The 21,264-nt window shown below is 42.6% G+C and overlaps 1 protein-coding gene across 4 annotated transcripts in view; it reads left to right on the top strand.

The window, feature by feature from the left end:
• PPP4R1 (protein phosphatase 4 regulatory subunit 1) overlaps nucleotides 1–21,264 on the top strand; it is a 49,118-nt gene that overhangs the window by 13,526 nt on the left and 14,328 nt on the right. For all 4 annotated transcript variants that reach the window (XM_079109270.1, XM_079109271.1, XM_079109273.1 and 1 more), the window contains 9 exons: nucleotides 2,289–2,373; nucleotides 3,064–3,170; nucleotides 7,511–7,653; nucleotides 8,105–8,251; nucleotides 10,945–11,052; nucleotides 11,164–11,229; nucleotides 11,871–12,029; nucleotides 13,958–14,085; nucleotides 19,724–20,250. In XM_079109270.1, coding sequence (XP_078965396.1) covers nucleotides 2,289–2,373; nucleotides 3,064–3,170; nucleotides 7,511–7,653; nucleotides 8,105–8,251; nucleotides 10,945–11,052; nucleotides 11,164–11,229; nucleotides 11,871–12,029; nucleotides 13,958–14,085; nucleotides 19,724–20,250 — 1,470 coding nt within the window. The remainder of the gene's footprint in view (nucleotides 1–2,288; nucleotides 2,374–3,063; nucleotides 3,171–7,510; nucleotides 7,654–8,104; nucleotides 8,252–10,944; nucleotides 11,053–11,163; nucleotides 11,230–11,870; nucleotides 12,030–13,957; nucleotides 14,086–19,723; nucleotides 20,251–21,264) is intronic.

Raw genomic sequence — 21,264 nt, 5'->3', positions numbered from 1 at the left:
TTTCTGTTACTCTGTTCCTTTAAGTAGATCCAGATTTTCTTCTGGTATAATTTTCCTTTTGCTTGTCCGAAAAGTTTTGTATTTTGAAAGATTTGTTTGTTAGGTATAGTATTGTCTAGTACTTTTTTTTTTTTTTTTTTTTTTGGTACCAGCGATTGAACCCAGGGATGCCTAACCACTGAGCCACGTTCCCAACCTTTTTTTTATATTTTATTTAGAGACAGGTTCTCACTCATTTGCTCAGGGTCTTGCTAAATTGCTGAGGCTGACTTTGAACTCATGATCCTCCTGCCTTAGCCTCACCAGCCGCTGGGATTACAGGTGTGCACTACTGCACCCAGCTTATCTAGTACTTTTAAGCTGCTCTGCTATCTGACTTATCAATAAGAAATCTGCTGTCATTCTTTGTTCTATAAACAGAGTTTTTCTCTGATTGATTAAAAAGTGTCAAAAACTAATTTCTTAGAGCTAGTCTTTTTAAAAAAATTTTTTAACCGTTTAAAGTGTGAGGGTAAATTGGGTTCTAGATGATCCATCTTTATCAGAAGTAGAAAAGCACATTTAGGAGTTTCTTTAAATACAAACATTATCTTTATTTTAGCAAACTGAAATAGTTTAAAGTAGCTGTGCTGCCTTTTGTAGTGCTTTCTGATGCTGTGCTATTGGGGGTGAAATCGTTCTTGGTGTGCCTGTTCAGACCAGTCAGTTCTGCAAGGTGGGCTCACTCACTTTTAAAAGAGCCTCCCCCCCCACCCCACCCCCCCGCCCACTGGGGATTGAACCCACAGGCACTCTGTGAGCGACATGCCCACTCAGAACAATAACAGTGGGGGTCTGGTTGGGGATATAGCAAGTTGTTTCTGCCCCTCATGTGGGAGCTCTTCGGCGGCGTTTCTCGTGTGGCGGTGTTTTTGCTTTCCTAAGCAAAGAACTGGAGCAAAGAAAAAATCTGGTTGTGAGCAATGAACAGATTTGTTGCAGAAAAGCCTAAGTGCTTGCTTTGTGCCAGGAAATACTCTTGAAGATAAAGCAGTGAACAAGGTGAGAATTCCTGTCCTCCCCGAGCCCGTGTCTGACTGGAGAGACAGACAGTAAGTAAAGGCAAGCTCACACAGGAGGTGCTGACAGGCAGGCGTGGAGAAGAGGCAATTATTGTGGAGGGTGATCGGGTCAGCAGCATCAGGAAATAAGAGCAGGAGAAAATGTTTAGAAAGCCCTTGGTGTTTTAGGAAAGGCTCTGAGCTCCTGACTGCGTAAACGCAGGTCCTGAGCTCTGGCCTCCATCTCCTCCAACCTCAGAAATTTCCCATCAGTTATAGTCCCTCTTTCCTAGAACTTGAATTTATATTTATTTGTTGACTGTTTACTCTCATCATATAAGCATGTTTCAAATCTTTCTCTTTTTAAAATATTAGGAACAAAATAAAAAGAGGCCTTCCTTTGCCTTACGTGCCCTGGTTAATCGTTCCCTGGTGACTGTGCTTCCACAGGGCATGTTTTGCACTGGTTGTCTTGGTCTGCGTATTCTTTTTTTCTCTTCTCTGCTACCACTGGAGTCTGGCTCCTCCACTTTGATAGCGTGAGAATCACACCCATTAGGTGACAGCACCACCTTCAATGGGCAGCTTCCAGTTACTCCTCGCCGCCTCTGGCAGCAGGTGCCAGTTAGTTGTGCCTTCAAATTCTCTTTGCCTGGTACCTTTGAGAGCCTTACCTTCCAGTTAGTTTCAGCCATCGTGTCCGGCTTGCCTTCCTCTGCTGGCCTTGAGTTTGCACCTGCCTTCCTCGTGGTGCTTGTTAGAGTAGAGTGTCTTCTCGGTGGATGTCAGTGCAGAAGATGTGGTGTTTCCATGGGCATTTCCTTCACATGAGCCTGGTACTGGACACACCTGTTCAGTGAGTGCTTATTTAATGACTAAGTACACGAATGGTTTCACCCAACCTCGAGCTAGCCAAGTCCTTAGCTTTATCTTGTGTGTTGCGGAATCGACCGCGCGCTGGACCAGGTGTGTACTGATTCCTGGTACGCATGCTCCCATCAATCATGCAAGCTCTTACGCCTGTGGTCCCTGTCCCCTCCTTGTGTTCCCTGTGGCTGCGGCAGTTAGATGGCATCTGGAGAAAGGAGGGGTGTCCCTCAGCGCCGGTGCTTCTGGCTTGATGCCGAGGCCTCCTGGGCCCCTTCGCACCGCTCAGACGTCTCCGCGTGCAAGGCGTCTTTCCGATGTCTCTGCTAGTTGGCATGGATGGCTGCAGCTCAGAGTCTGATGTGATTATTATGCCTTCAGCCCTGGACTTCGTCTCACAAGATGAGATGTTGACGCCCCTGGGGAGACTGGACAAGTATGCTGCGAGTGAGAACGTGTTCAACAGGTACGTGCATCCTTCCACTCATCTGGAGCGGGTGCCCTTGGCCGGCGTCAGTAGGGTAGCAGCGTGTCCAGCCACCAGCGTGCAGTGACCACACACTGTGGCCTGTGCAGTAGGTGTTACTCTTGCTCCTGGGAAGCCAGGACCAAGCCACTGCCACTGGCAGGCCCTTGGAATTCATGCAGCTTGCTTACTGGGAGAAAGCGTCCCCGGAGGCTGTTGCCTGCCCTGCGCCAGTGGCACTCAGGGCACAGGCCGGGCCCCACTGTGAGGAGCACCCTTCTTACGCCTCTTTCTTCACCTGTGTGCTCCAGACCCCTTCGTCATGCTTTTCTGGGAAGTTAAGAAGCCCTTGTCCAGACTTTTTGAACACAAATGTATAAAATCCATGCTAGTATAAGGATGTTATTTTAGGTAATGAAGAGTGAATATATTTTCTTATTGTTTTGATAATCGAAGGATAACTGAAGTGACCTTAGAAATTTGCCAGTCTGTTAAAGATGAAAAATACTGGGTAGTATTCAGTCTCATCTATGAGATAAATGCTGGCATTTGCCATTTAGGAAATTGCAGGTTTCGTATATTTTAAAATGTAGTAAGAAAAATTGCTCATTAAAACCATTGGATTCTTTTAAAATTCTAAATAATAACTGTTGATGCGTGAACACTGTATACATTTCTTTTTCTGTGCAGACAAATGGTGGCCCGGAGCCTGCTGGACACATTGAGGGAAGTGTGTGATGATGAAAGAGATTGTGTTGCTGTTTTGGAAAGAATTAGCAGATTAGCTGATGACTCAGGTATGTTTGTGTATGCAAAGGAAGCAAACTTAGGGTTTCTGTGAAGGTGTCTTTTACCAAATTTGTGTTTCTAAAACTAAAGGAAAAGTTAATGTGAGATGAGATTTGTTTAAAAGATTTCCTAAGTAAATTGTCAAACTCACCAGTCAGAAGAAGAAAAAAAATCTGTTGTTAAGACCCAGACAGTTCATACTGGGCCCATTTAGTTTAACTTTGGAAATTCCTTATTAAAATAAAATATTATTTTGCATCATGTTTGTTAATATTTTAAGATCGATAAAAATTTTAAAAATAGAATAAATTAAAAATGATGGAAGGTGGGTTGACGTTGTAGCTCAGTGGTAGAATGTTTACCTACCATGTGTGAGGCTCTGGGTCCAATCCTCAGCACCACAAAAAAATAAATAAATAAAATAAAGGTATTGTGTCTATTGACAGCTAAGAAAGTTATTAAAGAGAGAGAGAGAGAGAGAGAGAGAGAGAGAGATGGAAGGTGCTGTAAAATTTTTAGGCAAATGTTAAATACCCATTTGTAAAACTAAGGCTGTTATATCTGAAGGTAAAGATAAGAGTTTGCTTAAGAAAGAGGGGAACTTGATTTGAGCCTTAGAAAATAGTGATATTAAAGTTTTTCAAAATGTATGGTAAGATATATACATAACATAAAGCTTACCATTTTAAGTAAATACTAAGTTTTAACTATTTTTTTATATTTGATTTTATAAACAAATAAATTTTAAAACTTTTTAAAAAATATCTATGCTATCAAAGTATGTCTTCGATCTCTGACAAAGTTTTTGGTGTCTTAAAAGTCTCATCTTTTAATTCTTAGATGAACTGTATTTTGGTAAGCAGTTCATTTAATGAGAATATGTTAACTGTTCACATAAACCTGAAATCTAAAGGTTTTCTCACAGGATGGAAAGGACGTTTTCCAGCTTCCTGAGAATCTGCGTATATGATTGCTGTTATGCGTGCTTGCTTAGGGTGGTTTTAGAAGGCCCTCATCAAGGGGTCTTAGCTGTGCCTCTGGTTGGAGTCCAACAGTTCTGTGACAGTTGGCGTTGGCTTTGGTACTGCTGAGATGCAGAAGGGGAAGGCCAAGTGCAGGGGAGGGAAGGACGGGTGCCCGTCTTGAGGGGCTGAGCGGGCCTTGGCCCCTGGGAGGAGCCTCCTCGTCTCCAGTGAGCGGCAGAGGCTGTTGGAACTGTGGAGGTGTGGGGTGCTCCTTGCTGGAGCAGGAAGACACAGCAGGAGCTGAGCTGGTGGAAGGGGGGACCCCAAGTACGGGTTGGTGGTGCTACCAGTCGTTCTAAGGATGCGCTGGTAGAAAAGGGCTTGGGAGCGTCTCCTGAGCCACCTCCTGTAGTTTTGTGTGTGTGATTTTTTTTGTTGTTGTTGTTGTTTGTTTTTGGGTATTTCACCCATGGTTGAGAATATAGCACTCTCCTTAGCTCCGTGCATGACTTTCCGTGGGTGTGGCCGTATTTCCTTTCAGTCCTCGGTCTCCGCCTGCGGTCTCGCTGCCTTTCTGTTTGAGTGTTGCGTTGCCCTTTGTGCCTTTTCTTCTTTGTCGGGAGACCCAGGCCTTCTCCTCAGACCTGCTGTCCTCGCCCTTAGGTCCCCTTTTCAGGCACACCTCCCCGCGTCGTGTCCTTAGCAGTGTGTGACGTGGGGAAGGCCTCTGCAGAGTGCTTGTGGAGCTGCGGCGCTCGGTGCCAGATCCTTCTGTGGTGTCTTGGTCGCTCTGCCACCAAAGGAGCCTGTCCTTTTATAGTCTGAGATGGTGAGTTTGTCGCTGGCGGGTCTTTGTAGGAATCTGGTGGTCAGGTTTGACTTCACTGTGGCCGTGTCACTGGTGGTTCTGCGCCGTTCTGCCAAGCCCGGGCCCTTGCGGCTCAGAGTCATCCTGGGCTGACTCTGATTGTGCCTGCGTGGTGAGTGTGTGTGTGTTCTGTGTGGGGAGCGGGCTTCTCACGCCTGTGAACCTGGAACCCAGACCAGCCCTCAGCACATGCCCAGGGTTTCAGAAGTAACACGGTCGAAGCAGGTTTTTGTTGTTGTTTTTTTTCAGTATTGAGAATAACATGTACATGAACTCTTGGGTTCAGCCTCACGAGGTTTACAAGGTGAAGATTCATATAATCAGGGCTCAGGTCAAACAAAAGACTGCTAGTACCCCAGACACCACCTCGGTGTGCCCCCTGATACCTGTATTCCTGTGTTGCCCCTTCCCCTGACCGCTGGGGGCATGGAGTGGTGTGCCTGTCTGCGTGGTGTGAAGTTACGTGCACGTGTCTTTGCTATCTGGCCTCTTTTCTCTGAAGCTCCTCCAAGCTGTTGCGCGTGACCACGGCTGACCTGTTTAGCCAGGGTCTGCTGTGTGAGTGCACTGGAGCTGGGCGCCTCTGTTCTCAGAGTGGGCGTGTCCAGCTTTAGGTTCCTGCTGCTGTGGGCCCAGGAGCCAGGTGGGCACAGGCACACATCCCTGCGGGCACTTGGAATTGGAGTCTCTGGGTTGTAAGACGTGTGTAGCTTCACCCTGGGCTTTTCCAGAGTGCCAAGTGTCTGCGCCTATTTGCCGCAGCTGCGGCTGTGTGGTGCCATGCCCAAACTTAGGTTTCTTCAGTGACCTGTGGAGTCGAGTGCTTGTTATGTGCCTTTTGGCTAGTTGGACACCTTGATTTTTGTAATGTAGTCTCTTCCCCTTTATCTAAGTTGGCAGGATTTTCCTTATAGATTTTCAGGATTTTTTCCTCCCAGTGCTGGAATGGAACCTAGGGCCTCAGCCATGCTAGGCAAGCGCTCTACCACAAGCCACAACCCAGCCCAGAATTCTTTGTACCCATGTGTATGTACCCTAGGCCACTTATGTGTTCTAGAGGCGTCTTTTCCACTCTGCCTTGTCTTTTACTCTTTGTTTGTTCATTTGTGGTGCTGGGGATTGAACCCAGGTCCTTGTGCGTGTGAGGCAAGCACCCTGCCAACTGAGCTGTATTCTCAAATGGTGCCTCTTAATGAAGAGAAATTCTGGGCTTGTAGAATACTTGCCTGGCCTGCACATGAGGCCTGGAGTTCAATCCCTAGGACCTGGGGAGAAAAAAGTTCTTTTATGGGCTTTCTATCTGTATGCTCTTGAGAAGCTTATCCTACCTCAAAGTCATGAAAATTTTTTCCTATGTTATCCAATACATAAACTTCAGCTTTCTTTTCTGCTGATATTCAGATTTATATTTCACATGTAATTTACTATTTGACAAATATATATATTTGTTGTATAGATTTATCTTATAAATATTTATCTTATAAATATATATCTTATATATCTTATAAATATTTACCTTATAAATATCTTATAAATACAGGGTTTATTTTTGTGTATCTTAGGAAGTAAAGAACAAACTTTGTCTTATTGTTATTGTTGGTTTTGGTACCAGGAATTGAACTCAGGGGCGCTTAACCACGGACCCACCTCCCCAGCTCTTTTTAAAAATATTTTATTTTGAGACAGGCTCTCACTGAGTTGCTTAGGGCCTCACTAAGTTGCTGAGGCTGGCTTTGCTTTGAACTCATGATCCTCCTGCCTCAGCCTCCCAAGTCACTGGGACTATAAGCACGTGCCACTGCACCCAGCTGTAGTAAAGTCTATAAAGAGAGTTAGTTGATCTGTGATGAGTTCTTTGTTAGCTCTGCCTTTCTACCTCAAGATTGCACCTTTCTTCTAATATTACCTTTTAGTTCCTTGAGCTTTTCCCCCCAACTTTGAAACTTTTATTTCATCTGGAATTTATGTTTGACATGTGGTAGGAATCTTTTTTTTCTCGCTCTCACATAATTAGCTGATTTTTTTCTTACCATTATTTATCAGACTGTTCCTTTGGAAATCCAGAGATTCTGAAATGTCCTGTTTCTCAGACTTAAATTTGCCACGTATTTTTGGGTCTTTTCAGGTTTTTTTTAAAAGTCTGTTTGTTTCCTTTAATACGTACAATATTCATGTTTCTCAGAAGTCTGGTTGTAAATCTGAAAGGACTGTCTTAAGAGTAGGAATCTGACGGGCGCTGTGGCGCAGGAGGATCAGCCTCAGCGATTTCACCAAGCCACTTAGCAAGAAGACCCTGTCTCAAAATTAAAGTTAAAAGGGCTGGGGGTGTGGCTCAGAGGTTGAACAGCAACACTTAATGCCCAGAACCAAAAAGGAAAGGAACTGTGTGGCTTTGGCGCACACCGGTCTGCGTGAGTGCAGGACCGCAGGGCAGAGCACGCTTTGAAGTCCTTTCCTTGCTGAGGGTGGAAGCCCACAGGCAGCGCCTTTGCTCACCTCGCTGCTGTTCCAACAGAGCCGACGGTGCGAGCGGAGCTGATGGAACAGGTGCCTCATATCGCATTGTTTTGTCAAGAAAATCGCCCTTCAATACCATGTGCTTTCTCCAAATACTTACTACCCATTGTGGTCAGATACCTTGCAGATCAGAATAATCAGGTAAGAGTGCCGTCTGTTTGGTCTCAAAGGAACTTTGTGTACATGTGTTTGTAGGATGGCCCAGGCTGAGTTCTCATTGGATTGTTTTTCCTGATTTCATTATCTGTGTTTCAGAAATGCCCAATTATCTTAGGTAGGATGCCACTGCCAGTCAGACATGTCCGTTAGGTCTCCTGAATGCCTTTCTGCCTTGTAACTGCACGCACTCGGTACCCTTCCACGTGTCCCTCAGTGCAGCTTTGTGACATCTTTACAAGGATGGCTTTTGTGTTCCACTGTTAGAACATAGTCTACCACGTTGTCTTTGTAATAGTGGAAGAAAGTAGCCACAAATATTTGTTTTGCAAGTTACATCTTCCTTTAAGTTTGTATGAGAAGTCATCACATTTTAAAGACAGCATGATAAAGTTGTGTTACTCGATGTACCTGTTTGTTCATTCGGTTTGCCTAGGTGAGGAAGACGAGCCAGGCAGCTCTGCTGGCTCTGCTGGAGCAGGAGCTGATTGAGCGATTCGATGTGGAGACCAGAGTGTGCCCAGTGCTGATAGAGCTGACTGCCCCAGACAGCAACGACGATGTGAAGACAGAGGCCGTGGCCGTAAGTGGCTGGCTCTTTCCATTCAGGCAGAGCTGCCTGTAGAGTGCTCCTCAGAGCTCGGCTGCTTTGTCTCGTTGAGCACGTGACAAAGTAGCTGCCAACTGTTAAGGGACACGTAGTAGCTGAGGGGAAAGGTGTGTCTTCATAGTAAGGTGGGAAGCACCTGCAAAGCCATTGTGAAAAATGGGAAAATAAGATGGGTATTACCAGAGTGCACTTGCATTGAAAAAAAAAAACAAAACAACTTTTGTAGTGAGAAGAAGCATGTGAAGCCCTTCAGTTGCTACGGAGCACTTTTCTAGGCACCCCAGAGGAACAGTGGAGATAAAAAGAAACAGCGCTGGGCTCCTGCCCTTCGGGGAAGGGCAGCCATGCTGGGGCCTCACTGGGCTGCGTGCTGGCAGTGGCCCGTCCTGGAAAAGCATGCGGCTGCTGCGTCACACACAAATGGAACCAGCATGGTGGTTTTGGGGTTTTGTGGGTGGCAGATATGCAGAGAATTTGAGAGCCATCATAAGTAGGGCATGCGTTAGAGTTTATAGCACTGCCTACTATGATTTATGTCCCTGGTTCCTGAGTTCAGTTAGTAAGAATTCTGACAGTAAATCAGAATTGATAAATCAATCTGAAGATTTATCCGAATCTCTTTGGATAGTGAGCGTTCCCTCTTTCCACCTAACGTAATGTAATTGCATGTTTGTTGATATAAAAAAATCACACCAGAATATTAAGATCCAGTGCTTCTGGACCATTAGTAGAGAGCTAAATTGGATGACCTCTCTAGTTTCTTTCCCTTGAAAGTTTTCCTGATTGTATTATTTTGTTTTTAAATACTCACCAATTAGTGAATTTATTTTTCTTGGTAATATTTATTCACATAACAATCATTTTTAAAGTGTGTAATGCAGTAGTATTTAGTGCATTTACAGTGTTCTGCAGAAACCACCTCCACCTCTTCCAAAGCTTTTTTTTTTTTTTTTTTTTTTTAATTTCAGAGTTCCTCAGTAAAGGATATCAGTTTTGATGTAACTGCTGGTTTTTATGAGCAGAGTTTGCTGAACCGTAATTTTGGTGGGATTTAAAATCTGTAAAATGTTGTGATCTGGCAGCTGTCTCCAGCACTGTCGGAAGGAAGCCTGTGCCGTCTCTCACATTTCACGTACGCTTCTCTTGTCAGGCTTTACATTTCCCGGCTCCCAGTTAGTCTCTATTTCAGGAGTAATTCATTCTAACAAATTCTGTCATTTCAGATCCAGGAATACAGTGTAGCTTGGGATTTCTATCCAAAGTGTGGATTGGTGACTCTTGTTTGAAAAACAAAGCCAACTGTGGAGTTTAGGGGTTGTAGGCATTATCTCCAGTTCTGATGACACTGTGGGATTCTGACAGGGATCATTTTATATGGATCAATTTGGGGAGAATTGCCAGCCTAACAATCCATGAATTTGATAGATCTGCCAATTTATTTAAGCATTTGATTGACATGGTCAATATTTTATAGTTTTCAGCAGAAAGAACTTGTATTTTGTTAGATTTCTTGTTTTTTTTTTTTTTAACATTGTGAAAGGTGATGTTTTAAAGATGCCCATTCTTGCTAATTGTAGAAATACAGATTTTTGTATTCTGACATGTCCTACAACCTTCTTAAAACCACTTATTCTTGTGTCTTCTTTGTGGATTCCTTGGGATTTTCTGCATAGACAACTATGTCATATGAATAAAGAGTTTTTTTCCCAATCTCTACCTTTTATTTTCTGTCACGTTTACAGTGTAGGAGGGACTTTCATTGGTAAATGATAATAACCATCAGATTTCTTTGTGTGTCAACTTCATAATGGAAAGCTAATTTTTTTTTTTTTTTTTTTTTTTTTTTTTTTGCGGTGCTGGGGATTGAACCCAGGGCCTTGTGCTTGCAAGGCAAAGCACTCTACCAACTGAGCTATATCCCCAGCCCTGAAAGCTCATTTTTTTTTTTAACCTTAATTTTATCTATTTTTGATGTGGTGCTGAGGGTCAAACCCACTGCCTCACACATGCCAGGCAAGTGCTCTACCACTGAGCCACAATCCCAGCCTCAGAAAGCTTATTTTCAAATCAGCAAGGCTCACTTTGGTTGGTGTTCTATATCAGCTGAGATAAAGCACATTGGGAATGTCCTGGCTTTTCTTGAAGCAGATGTTGCAAAAATAGGCCTGGGGAGCCTCAGTTAACATGGTGCATGACAAAGTGAGTCTGCCTTTCCCCTCTTCCTTGGTAACACAGATGTGCTAAGCCCTGGTCCTTTTCAGGCAATTTTTCCCGAGAAGGAAAAGTCACTAGTGTGTTTGTTAGAAAAATATAGATGTCTTAAAAAAAAACTTTTAAAGATTAAAATGATTAAGTATTTAAATAATAACAATGAAGTGATATGGATAAAAATGAAAGTTTTAAAATTTTCTGTAGGTTTATTGTACATTTACTATTTGTTGGTTAATTCTATCAGTAATGGTTAATACCTGTTTTTCTGTTTCCTTTTTGGATAAATTGGTTGGAATTATCAGTTACTGTGAATATTTTCTGTGATGTAATCAGTATAATTATGCCATATCATTTTATATGTCCTTAAATTATTTCTTTCATTCAATTAGCAGACTTAATTGGAAAAGCCTTCCTTTTTAAAGATATTTCCAGCATGTTTTTCTTACTTATTTTAGATAATGTGCAAGATGGCGCCCATGGTTGGGAAGGACATCACGGAGCGGCTCATCCTGCCCAGGTTCTGTGAGATGTGCTGTGATTGCAGGATGTTCCACGTGCGGAAGGTGCCTTTGCACGTAGCTCTAACGACTGACGTGATGTGTGGAGTTTGGTGGGTTGTTTTCGGGAGCTCTGTGTGCAGTGTTTGGAAATGTCACCCATGCTTTTGTTGCCAGGTCTGTGCTGCCAATTTTGGAGATATTTGCAGTGTAGTTGGCCAACAAGCCACTGAAGAAATGTTGGTGAGTATCACATGAGAGTGAGCAGTGTGTTATAAAGTAGCATGTGAGGTCCGAAATGCAGACAGTTATCCCCAGATGCTATTGACACAATCCCATGAATGCGAACCAGGAAGTTGCTACTGACTTCAGTTTACTTGTCTGCACTCCTAGAATCTGGGCACTTAAACTGTGTTTTGGTAAGAATAGTTTGCTAAAAATTCGAGTCCACGTGACAGTCATCAATTTATTGCTATCATTCCCATTTCTATGAAGTAAATCAATTCTAGTTTATTCATTTGAATTAATTTTTTTATAGTCCCCCAATATTTTGGTGGCATCTTATATCTACAGCAGATTAGTTTTAAATAGTAGTATGTGGGATGCGTATGTTTAACGTCCGAGTTCACATGACTTGTTTCTGAAAGGCTCTGTTCTGCGAGATAAGTCCAGGACAAGCCTGAGATAGCACTAAGCTCTGTTTGTCGAGTGTTTGGGGTTTGCAAGTCAGTTATGGCTTAGATGTGATTTATTGAAAATGGCGTATTAACGTTAAAAATTGCTCTTTTAAGAAAATCCAGTGTTTAAAACACTGTGAAAGCAGAAGGTGAGAAAGAAGGGACGTGTGCCCTCCTCAGTTTGCCTGACCTGCCCTTCTCGTGCAGCTGCCCAGGTTTTTCCAACTCTGCTCTGATAACGTGTGGGGAGTCCGGAAGGCTTGTGCTGAGTGCTTCATGGCCGTGTCCTGCGCCACCTGCCAAGAGATTCGACGGACCAAGTTGTCAGCCCTGTTTATTAATTTGATCAGTGATCCTTCACGTTGGGTATGGTTTTATCATTTTGGTAAAATAATACATTCTAGCCTGTAGAAAGACAACTATATTAAGAATCTTTTTCTTTTTTAAAAAATGTTTTTCTTAGTTGTAGATAGACACAATACCTTTATTTTATTTATTTATTTTTATGTGGTGCTGAGGATCAAACCTAGTGCTTCACATGTGCTAGGCAAGTGCTCTACCGTTGAGCTGCATCCCCAGCCCTAAGAATCTACTTTTCTTAACTGTATGGTATTTCTTTACAAATAAAAATCTGTTGGTTTTCATTCAGTTGACACTGATGTATAACATTCATTTTTTTTTTTTTAAGGAGTTTTGTACTCCTTAAGTAATAGTAGATGTGATCAGATATGAACATTTGGTTGTAGGATATACTTTTTTTTTCCTCCTAATTTTGAGGCAGGGTTAAGTTGCTGAGGCTGGCCTTAAACTTGCTATCCTCCTGCCTCAGCCTTCTAAATCACTGGGATGACAGGCATGTGCCCCTATGCCTGACTGTGTACTACTTTTGATGTGTTGCTGGATTCAGTTTGCCAATGTTATGCTAAGGGGCTTTGTATCCATATTGTAAAAGACACTGGTCCTCATGTTTCTTGTGATGGCTTTGCTTATTTAGTTTTGTTGTAATTTAAGTTGTTCCTTCCTCGTTTGTATTTTGTTTGAGAAAGGTTGTGAAGAAGAGGTATTAATTCTTTAAATGTTTGGTAGGATTCAGTGTTGAAACCCTCTGGGCCTGGCCTTTTCTTTATAGACAGTTTTAAAATCGCTAAGTAAATTTTCTGCAACATATTTGGGAGCAAGTTTAGAGATTCAACAATATCCAGAAAAGGTAAACTCAGACATGTATTTTCAAAAATCACATCTTATGTTTTTATGGAAGTAATGCTTGCTGTCTTGCAAAGGGGAAACTGAGTCCACACACACTCATTTTTTCCCATGAAGTGTATAATTCCAGACTTTGGAAAAGCCAGCTGAGTCCTTTTTTTGTACATTCTTCTCCAAGTAGGTAAATACTAATAGATATACCTTATATGTATTTGCCTTTGTAAAATCCACATAATCACACAGTCCTCACTTTAAAACTTGCAGAAGTTTCTAGAAAACTGTAGGAAAGGGATGCTGCCCTGAGAGAGCTGGGTCTGTGCTGCCTCAAGGGTGACACACTCCCTCTGCTATCATACTGCCACTGCTGGGTCGTGTTTGTCCTCTTTCCTCCCGTGAAACTCTTCTTTTCAAACATCCTGACTTTGAAAATAATGCAGAAATCCATGAAGTAGGATTCTGTGACCCCCACACAGGTGACATTAAGAACTGCAGTGCAGTCACAGTTGGGAATGGGGTGGGGGAGAGGAGGCGAGGACCAACAGGGAGGAAAGGAAGGTCCCCTGCGCGTGGTCACGCAGTGAACCCAGCCACCACGCTTGGATACACTCATAGCACATGAACAGGAGCGTTTGCTTTCAGGTCGTGTGAGACGTATCCCAGGACCGGGTCTGTCCTGCCTCCTTGTAGTGAACAGGTTAGATGGCCTTTCCTACCTGAAAACATTAAATGTATTTGTCACATTTTGTTAACAGTATTACTTTATAATTTCTTTGGTAATCTTGGTTTTCTTTATTCTTTTTGTTGTTGAAACTATAACAAGACTTTTTAAAGACTTATTCTTCACAAATGCCTTATAGGTTCTAGTTCTCAGATCACCCTTGAGTAGAAAAGAAAAAATTGGAAGTAAAAAGGAGAGATGAACTCATAGAGATTTCAGAGTCCTAGCTGAAGGATTCCTATCGTTCAGATTGGGTTTCTTTGGGAAGTGCTGTGTTACCTGGAATGCCTTCGTCTCTGCTGGGAAGAGCAGCCTGCTGCAGTGCGTGCGGCAGAAGCTCTGTCCCTGTGGTCACCAGCTGCCTCCTCCCCAGGTTCGCCAGGCAGCCTTTCAGTCGCTGGGGCCTTTCATCTCCACGTTTGCTAGCCCATCCAGCTCAGGCCAGTATTTCAAGGAAGAAAGCGAAAGTTCAGAAGACGCGTCCACAGAAGACAAGCACAGGTATGACTTTAGAACTTTGTTTTCCAGTTTCGAGTGTTCATGAATATCATTCCCACTGTTTTATAACACACATTCATTTTGGAGCATTTACTAGAGAAATATAGAGTTTTATTTAAGTTTTACATTATTTAAACGTAATTACATATTAAATGAGAAGATGTATGTATCACACTTAGCTTACCTGGCACAAAGAAAACTAAATGGTAGATTTTAAGAATTTTTAATAAGTTTATTTACTAAACGGTTTACTTAGTAAACTGTTGATATTTAGAATATGCAGGGTGATGCTTATGCAACTTAAAGGGTTTGATTTTGTTTCTTTTAATGAGTTTTCAAGGAGTAAAACCTAATTTAAGAGTGCATTTGTGGGGCTGGGGTTGTGGCTCAGTGGCAGAGCACTTGCCTGGCACGTGTGAGGCACTGGGTTCGAGTCTCAGCAGCACATATAAATAAATAAATAGAAAAAAGGTATTGTGGGGCTGGGGTTGTGGCTCAGTGGTAGAGACCTTGCCTAGGGTCTGTGATCCTCAGCACCACATAAAAATAAACAAATAATACAAAGGCTTTCTGTGCATATACAACTACAAAAAAAAAAAAATCTTTTTAAACCTCCATTGATTTAGTTTTTAGAATTTATTATGATATATGCCCAGGGTATCTGTTGGGCCTCTCTTAAGGTCTGAACCCTAGTGCGTGGACGCGTGTGATCTGTATAGGAGTGACCGATGTGAGCAGGTGTGGGAAGTGGCCCTGCAGGGACACTTGAGCTACCGTAGTGTCTTTTTGTCCCTTGTCACAAAGTGATGGGTGTCCCTTCTCTAGGTCTCAGTATGGTGGCATTGCTTTCTTGGTGTTCTGATTTGGTGGTCCTTCCTCTCTGCCACCTTGTTTGCCTTTTTGCCCATTCTCCTACTGTCCTGCTGCGTACCAAACAAACCTGAGGTACCGTGTCTGCTGAGGAAGAAACGGCACTCTGCCCTGTCTCCTGGCACACGGCCTGCCACCCTTTGGGTGTGGTGTGGATATCTGCGGGTGAGGTCAGCAGGCTTTCCCACTGTCCACCTGGGCCTACTGAGGACTGCTGCATAGCTTTCGTTTATCTTTAAATCTGGAACGGGTTGAGTAAGTGCAGGTGTGAAGTATAAAACTTGGATGGGACGGAATGGCACACTTGCCGTGAGAGCCAGATAGTAAATGTCGTCATTCCCTGTCCCACGGCTCAGCTCTGCCTTGGCAGCCACGTGCATTTGGTGAATGATGGCTCGGTTGCGTTCCGGTGAACTGTTACTGATAAAAGCCATTGTTGTGCCTATTAAGGCTATGTTTGCTGACTGCTGTACGTGGCACTATTGGAAGAGCTATTTAAAGGAGTGTAATTCCTGGATTCTTTTTCCATTGTAATGAGGTATGTCTTATTGTCAATGCAGTACTACTTGGGGCATTAGCTTTTCTCTGTATTGCTAGACGTTATTGAATTACGGTAATGGTATTATGGAGAGAAGAGTCCCCTGGCTGAGGAAGAGTTCTGTCAGATAATGTAAATGCTTTTGCATAGTTTGACTTACTAGCTCTGTAAAGATGTAGTCTATAAATTAAGTCTCAGAACCATTAGCGTGTTTGCCCTCCCTTATATACTGTACTGGCTTATTTTTAAGCTGTCTTAAAATTGTTATGCTCTTAAGATGGATATGCAAAAATTAACTGAGCACCTACTATGATCCACATGCTATAAATGGAAATTTAGAACTTAGTTATCCCAAGTTACTGAGAATTCAGATTTTTTTTTTTTTTTTTTTTTTTTTTTGGTACCCAGGGGCACTTAACCAGTGAACCACATCCCCAGCCCTTTTTAATATTTTTGTATTTAAAGGTGTAGGGCCTCCTTAAGTTGCTTGGGGTCTTACTAAGTTGCTGAGGCTGGCTTTGAACTTGTGAGCCTCCCGCCTCAGCCTTCTGAGTCGCTGGGATTATAGGTGTGTGCACCACCGTGTCCGGCAAGAATTCAGATTTCTTAAGCAATATCTTAGAAAGTGTTTGGCCCTCTTTCTAATGCTGTTTATTTTTGTATTTTTTTTTTTTTTTTTTTTGCGGTGCTGGGGATTGAACCCAAGGCCTTGTGCTTGCAAAGGCAAGCACTCTACCGACTGAGCCATCTCTCCAGCCCCTGTGTGATGTTTTTTGTATAGTAGCTCTGGAAACATTTACTGCCACACGGTACTCTGTGAAGACTTACTGATTACCAGAGTATGACCTCATGAATTTTGTCTTTCCCTCACCCATCAGGCTTCCTTGAAGCATTTATGCTTCACTGAAAGTGCTGATAAAGTCTCCTTCCAGAGTGCACTTTAAGGTCATGCAGAACAGGCATTTCTCAAAGCAGTTCCCTGTCCTCTGCGTGGACTTCCTGTTGCTTCTCCCTGCTTTCGTGCTGGCTGCTCTGTTAGGGGCTCTCTTGTCCCCCTGTAGCCTCTTCTAACAGTAAGTGTCAACATGTTCACTGTCTCCACACTCAGCACCAGCAAGAACCCCTTCTTGACCTTTTCTAGGAAGTTCAGAGCTTTGTGTCTCTCCTGTCAGCACTGGAATTGGAGCACCAGCCTTTAATCGCATCTTGGTTGTGTATTCATGTCCATCCCAAGACAGGCTGCGGCCTCCAGTGTAGCATCTGGTTCTGCTGCCCTTCATGGCTGTGCCTTTCCTGAGCTGGCACCTGGTTGGTGCACAGGAAATTTTGAATGAATTATTCTAAAGGAAACATGGGTCTGATCTCGAAAATCTTCCATAAGTGCTTGTGCTACGCGTTGTTGGCTTAGCTGAATGCCAACAATGTAAGTGTGAGATTGATTGCTATTGGCACCGTTTGGGGAGTATTTCTCTAATGTTAGAACTTAGGTTAGTTGAACTAATGCACAGCAGACTTTGGAAGGTGTGTTCTGGAAGGTTCTCCTTGCTCTCGCTACAGGGGCCAGTGCTCCTTAACCAGGTGTTCACAGGTTATTTTTGGTTTGAAATATCTAGTCAGGTTTTCAGGCCCCATGTCCTGTACTGAGGAACTCTGAGGATATCATTTATAAACTTACATGAGTATAACAAATTTAAAATTCTTTGGAGGTGAACTCCTGCTGCACCTCTGGTGCTCTTGTACCCACATCTTTTGGGAGCTGGGACCCTCCCTCCATTGTGCAGAAACATGGTTGCCTCAGTTTTCAAAACCATGTTTGTTTTGTATAGTAGCATTTTTTTAAAATTTTTTTACAGTTTTTTTATTGTAGACAAATGGGGTGCAACTTGTTTCTCTGATTGTACATGAAGTAGAAGTGTACCATTTGTGTAATCATACGTTTACATAGGGTAATGATGTTTGATTCATTTTCTTATTTTTCCTTCCCTCCACCCCTCCCATCCCTCTTTTCCCTCTATAAAGTCCTACCTTCCTCCATTTTGCCTCCCTCCCACCCCCCATTATGTATCATCATCCGCTTATCAGCGAGATCATTCGTCCTTTGGTTTTTTGGAATTGGCTTATCTCACTTAGCATGATATTCTCCAGCTTCATCCATTTGCCTGCATATGCCATAATTTTATTTTTTATGGCTGAGTAATATTCCATTGTGTGTGTGTGTGTATGTGTGTGTGTGTGTATATATATATATATGTATATATATATATATATATATATATACTATAGTTTCTTTATCCATTCATCAATTGAAGGGCATGTAGATGTATGGTAGCATTTTGAAGTCTAGCAAGTGAGAATGTCAGAATTGTGGCACTGAGCAACTTGATCTTGAATCAGTGTTACCCAGCCCAGGAAAAGTGAAATTCAGGGAGTTTACACCACAGTCAGTTTGAAGCCATGCGTGCAGTGAGCCCTGCCAGGATCTCATACTAGGGACCGCTTGTATCTTCTAGTCCCTTTAGGATGTGTGGTTTGCATTTACTAGACAAGTAGAATACTTAGCTGTTCATTCCCTATGATTTCGTTGCTGAGAACATTAAAATTTCACCTTGATGCTAAGGTAAGATAGTGATCTGAGAACCTCAAACCCCTAGGACAATTTTACATTCTGAATGACCTTTTAACGAGGAGCTTTTTGTGTGTGTTTTAAATGGAAGTTTCATATATTTGTCAGATATTAGATGAGGTCTTGTAAGTTTATGTGTTCATTCCTCCCTGTTCCCTTTGCTGAGAAATATCCTGTTACTATAAATTTTAAAATTTGGTTTGAATGATTTCAGAAAAATTGTACAAATACCACAAAGAATCCCATATATATCCTTCATCCAATTTCTCTAGATATTAATGTTTTACTGTATTTGCCTTACTGTTTATTTTTGGAACATTTGAGAATGAGTTTTGACAAGACCATTTTTTTACCTCCCTTAAATACGTCACTGCATATTTTTTTGAAACGCACACATTACCAGGAACAGTGGCACAGGCTTATAAACCCAGCGGCTCAGGAGGCTGAGGCAGGAGGATTGTGAGTTCAAAGCCAACCTCAGAAACTTAGCAAGACCCTGTCTCAAAATAAAAAATAAAAAGGGCCGGGGACATGGCTCAGTGGTTGAGTGCCCCTGGGTTCAATTCCCAGTACCCAGAAAACAAAACAAAACAAAACAAACAAACAAAAAAAACATGCACACACACAATCAGTACATAACTTCAGTGTCATTACCAACGCAGGAGATTAACAAAACACTATAGACTTTATTCAGATTTCACCATTATCCCACTAAAGTTCTTAATAACAAAAGGAAAAACACTTTTCAATAAGGACAATATGATAAGAGAACACACTGAGTACACAGGCTCATTTTTGCACAACAGCACAAGCTTTTAAAAGCTGTTTTGAGAAGGAAGGGGTCTCCTAGTGTGTCTCGGCCAGTCCCTTGTTCTGACGAATTAGGAGTAAATGGGTACCCGAGAAGCCCCAAGAGGCCCAGGAGTTCTGTGTTAATGCATTGGCAGTGTCGGGTCCAGCAGGCAGTCCAATTTCTTTAGCTGTACCCCGTTGGGTTATGTGTGCATGCTGTTTAATAGTTACAGAGTGGAAGAGAAACACTGTGAAGTGTGTTGTCAGATAGTTTATATGCTTCTGTTTTTTCTTTATTTTAAAAAATCTTCAATAATCATGTATTTTTATTTTCTTTTTTCTTTTTTTGGTACTAGGATTGAACTCAGGGGCACTTGGCCACTGAGCCACATACCCAGCCCTATTTTGCATTTTATTTAGAGACAGGGTCTCCCTGAGTTGCTTAGCGCCTTGCTTTTGCTGAGGCTGGCTTTGACTCAGGATCTTCCTACCTCAGCCTCCTGAGCCTCTGGGATTATAGGCCTCTGCCACTGTGCCCAGCACCCAGAATTCTTAAATGTTACTTTCCCCCACTAATAATACTTGAATAGCTAGACTTATGCTTAATAGGTGTTTATATCTTTGAACAAAGAACAACTGATGGAAAAAGCAGTCTTATAAGTAATAGACATAAACAATTCAATTTGTATGGATAATAATTTTTAATATTTAAATTACAAAATGCTATGTGTAATATTTATCACGGATTTTTTTCCAGTAATTGTTTTTATACTTTCATGTTTTTGTGTGTTTTTCCCCCCCAAATGAAACAATAAAAGGATCAGAAATCAAGATGTCCTAGAGGATGTACAAATCAGGCCAGAGGATGTTCCTTCAGATCTCAGAGTCTCTAATTCCAGTATCAACCTGGAAAGCTTGCTGGAAGGTCCTGCTGCTGAAACATCTAGGAAGTCTCCAGGTGAAATCAGTGTTCCAGTGGACAGCTCTTTACTTTGTACTTTGTCCTCAGAACCTCGTCAGGAAGCAGCTAGTAATGAGAATGACAGAAAGCCTGGTCACTACAAGTCCACCTTCCGGCCAGAGGCTGGCACCAGCTGCCACGATTCGGCTCTCTTAGATCAGGAGCTGTACAACTCCTTCCATTTCTGGAGGACTCCTCTTCCTGAAATAGATCTGGATACAGAGCTGGAGCAGGACTCTGGGGAGAGCCTCAGCCCAGAGAGACCAGAAGCAGCCCCTGGAGTCCCAGCGTCATGTTCTCCAAACATCAGCATGGCCACCAGGAGGGAACTTGAAGAAATGATAGAGAACCTGGAGCCCCATATTGATGATCCAGACGTTAAAGGTATGGAAATGTTAATCGAGTTCTTTATTCTAAAATTGATGTGAAATGTGACTTTTCAAAACCTTTTTCTAGAAGAATTTTCACCTTTTAAGATTGATGCATGTGTTTTCTTGTTTGTTTTTAAGAAAATCTCAGTTAAGATAGGCTCATCACTGTGTTTCGTGTTGGGATGTGCACCAACTGGTTGATTTGAAGTCACGCTGCCTGCTGGAACGTGGGAGAGGGGGAGGGCATGGGCCCAGGCAGCGAAGGAAGGTGCTATCTTCCACCCCTTGCAGATGCAGCCTTCCTGATGAGTCTCCGACCCTTTGGGGAAAGTGCGATATCACTTAAACCGGCGGTTTTGGAAGATCCCATGAGTACCAGTCTTCAGATCTTATAGCACTTTCTGAATTTTTTTATTTCCTTGTTTGTTCCAAAAACTGAAGTTTCTCAGCTGTCAGTTTGCCCAGTATTGGGAAATACCCATTTCTGAAGTGGATAAAATGGTAGTGTCAGTATACTGACATTTTAAAATGTTTGAAAACTGCATTAGTGTAGTTAAGTTAGCAGTTGTCTTTATTTGACTTTCATTTATTGTGTTTTTTTTAGAAATTTCCTATTATAATTTTATACTTGGGAAAAATTAAACATGACTAAAGGCTAATTCCTACACTTGATGGCTGAACATTAATTGAAAAGTTTCTTTTTTGAGCCTTCATTTTTTAAGAGTCTTGGGCGTGTCATTTCTATCAGTAAAAGTCACGCTTTCGAATGGACAGGTGTTAGACGAGAAGCGCAGGCCAGCAGCCCACAGCAGGGCAGAGTCGCCACTCCCTTCCACACCTGCTGTGGTCTGCCTTTTCCAGAAGGCCGCCAAGCAGAGCCAGCAGCTGGCAGCCCTCAGGTCTGACGCATCCCTTGTGAAGCCTGAGGGAGCTACGCTGAACCGGGCGCCAGCCAGAAGACTGAATTTTAGTAGGACACCATGGCTTCTCCCTCCCAGGAGTGTATTTTCACGGGACCTTGGAGCGT

Source organism: Sciurus vulgaris (assembly GCF_902686455.1).
Source record: "Sciurus vulgaris genome assembly, chromosome: 13".
Lineage (NCBI taxonomy): Eukaryota > Metazoa > Chordata > Mammalia > Rodentia > Sciuridae > Sciurus > Sciurus vulgaris.
Note: the sequence above shows the minus strand (reverse complement) of the source record. Positions and strands in the feature narration are given on the sequence as shown.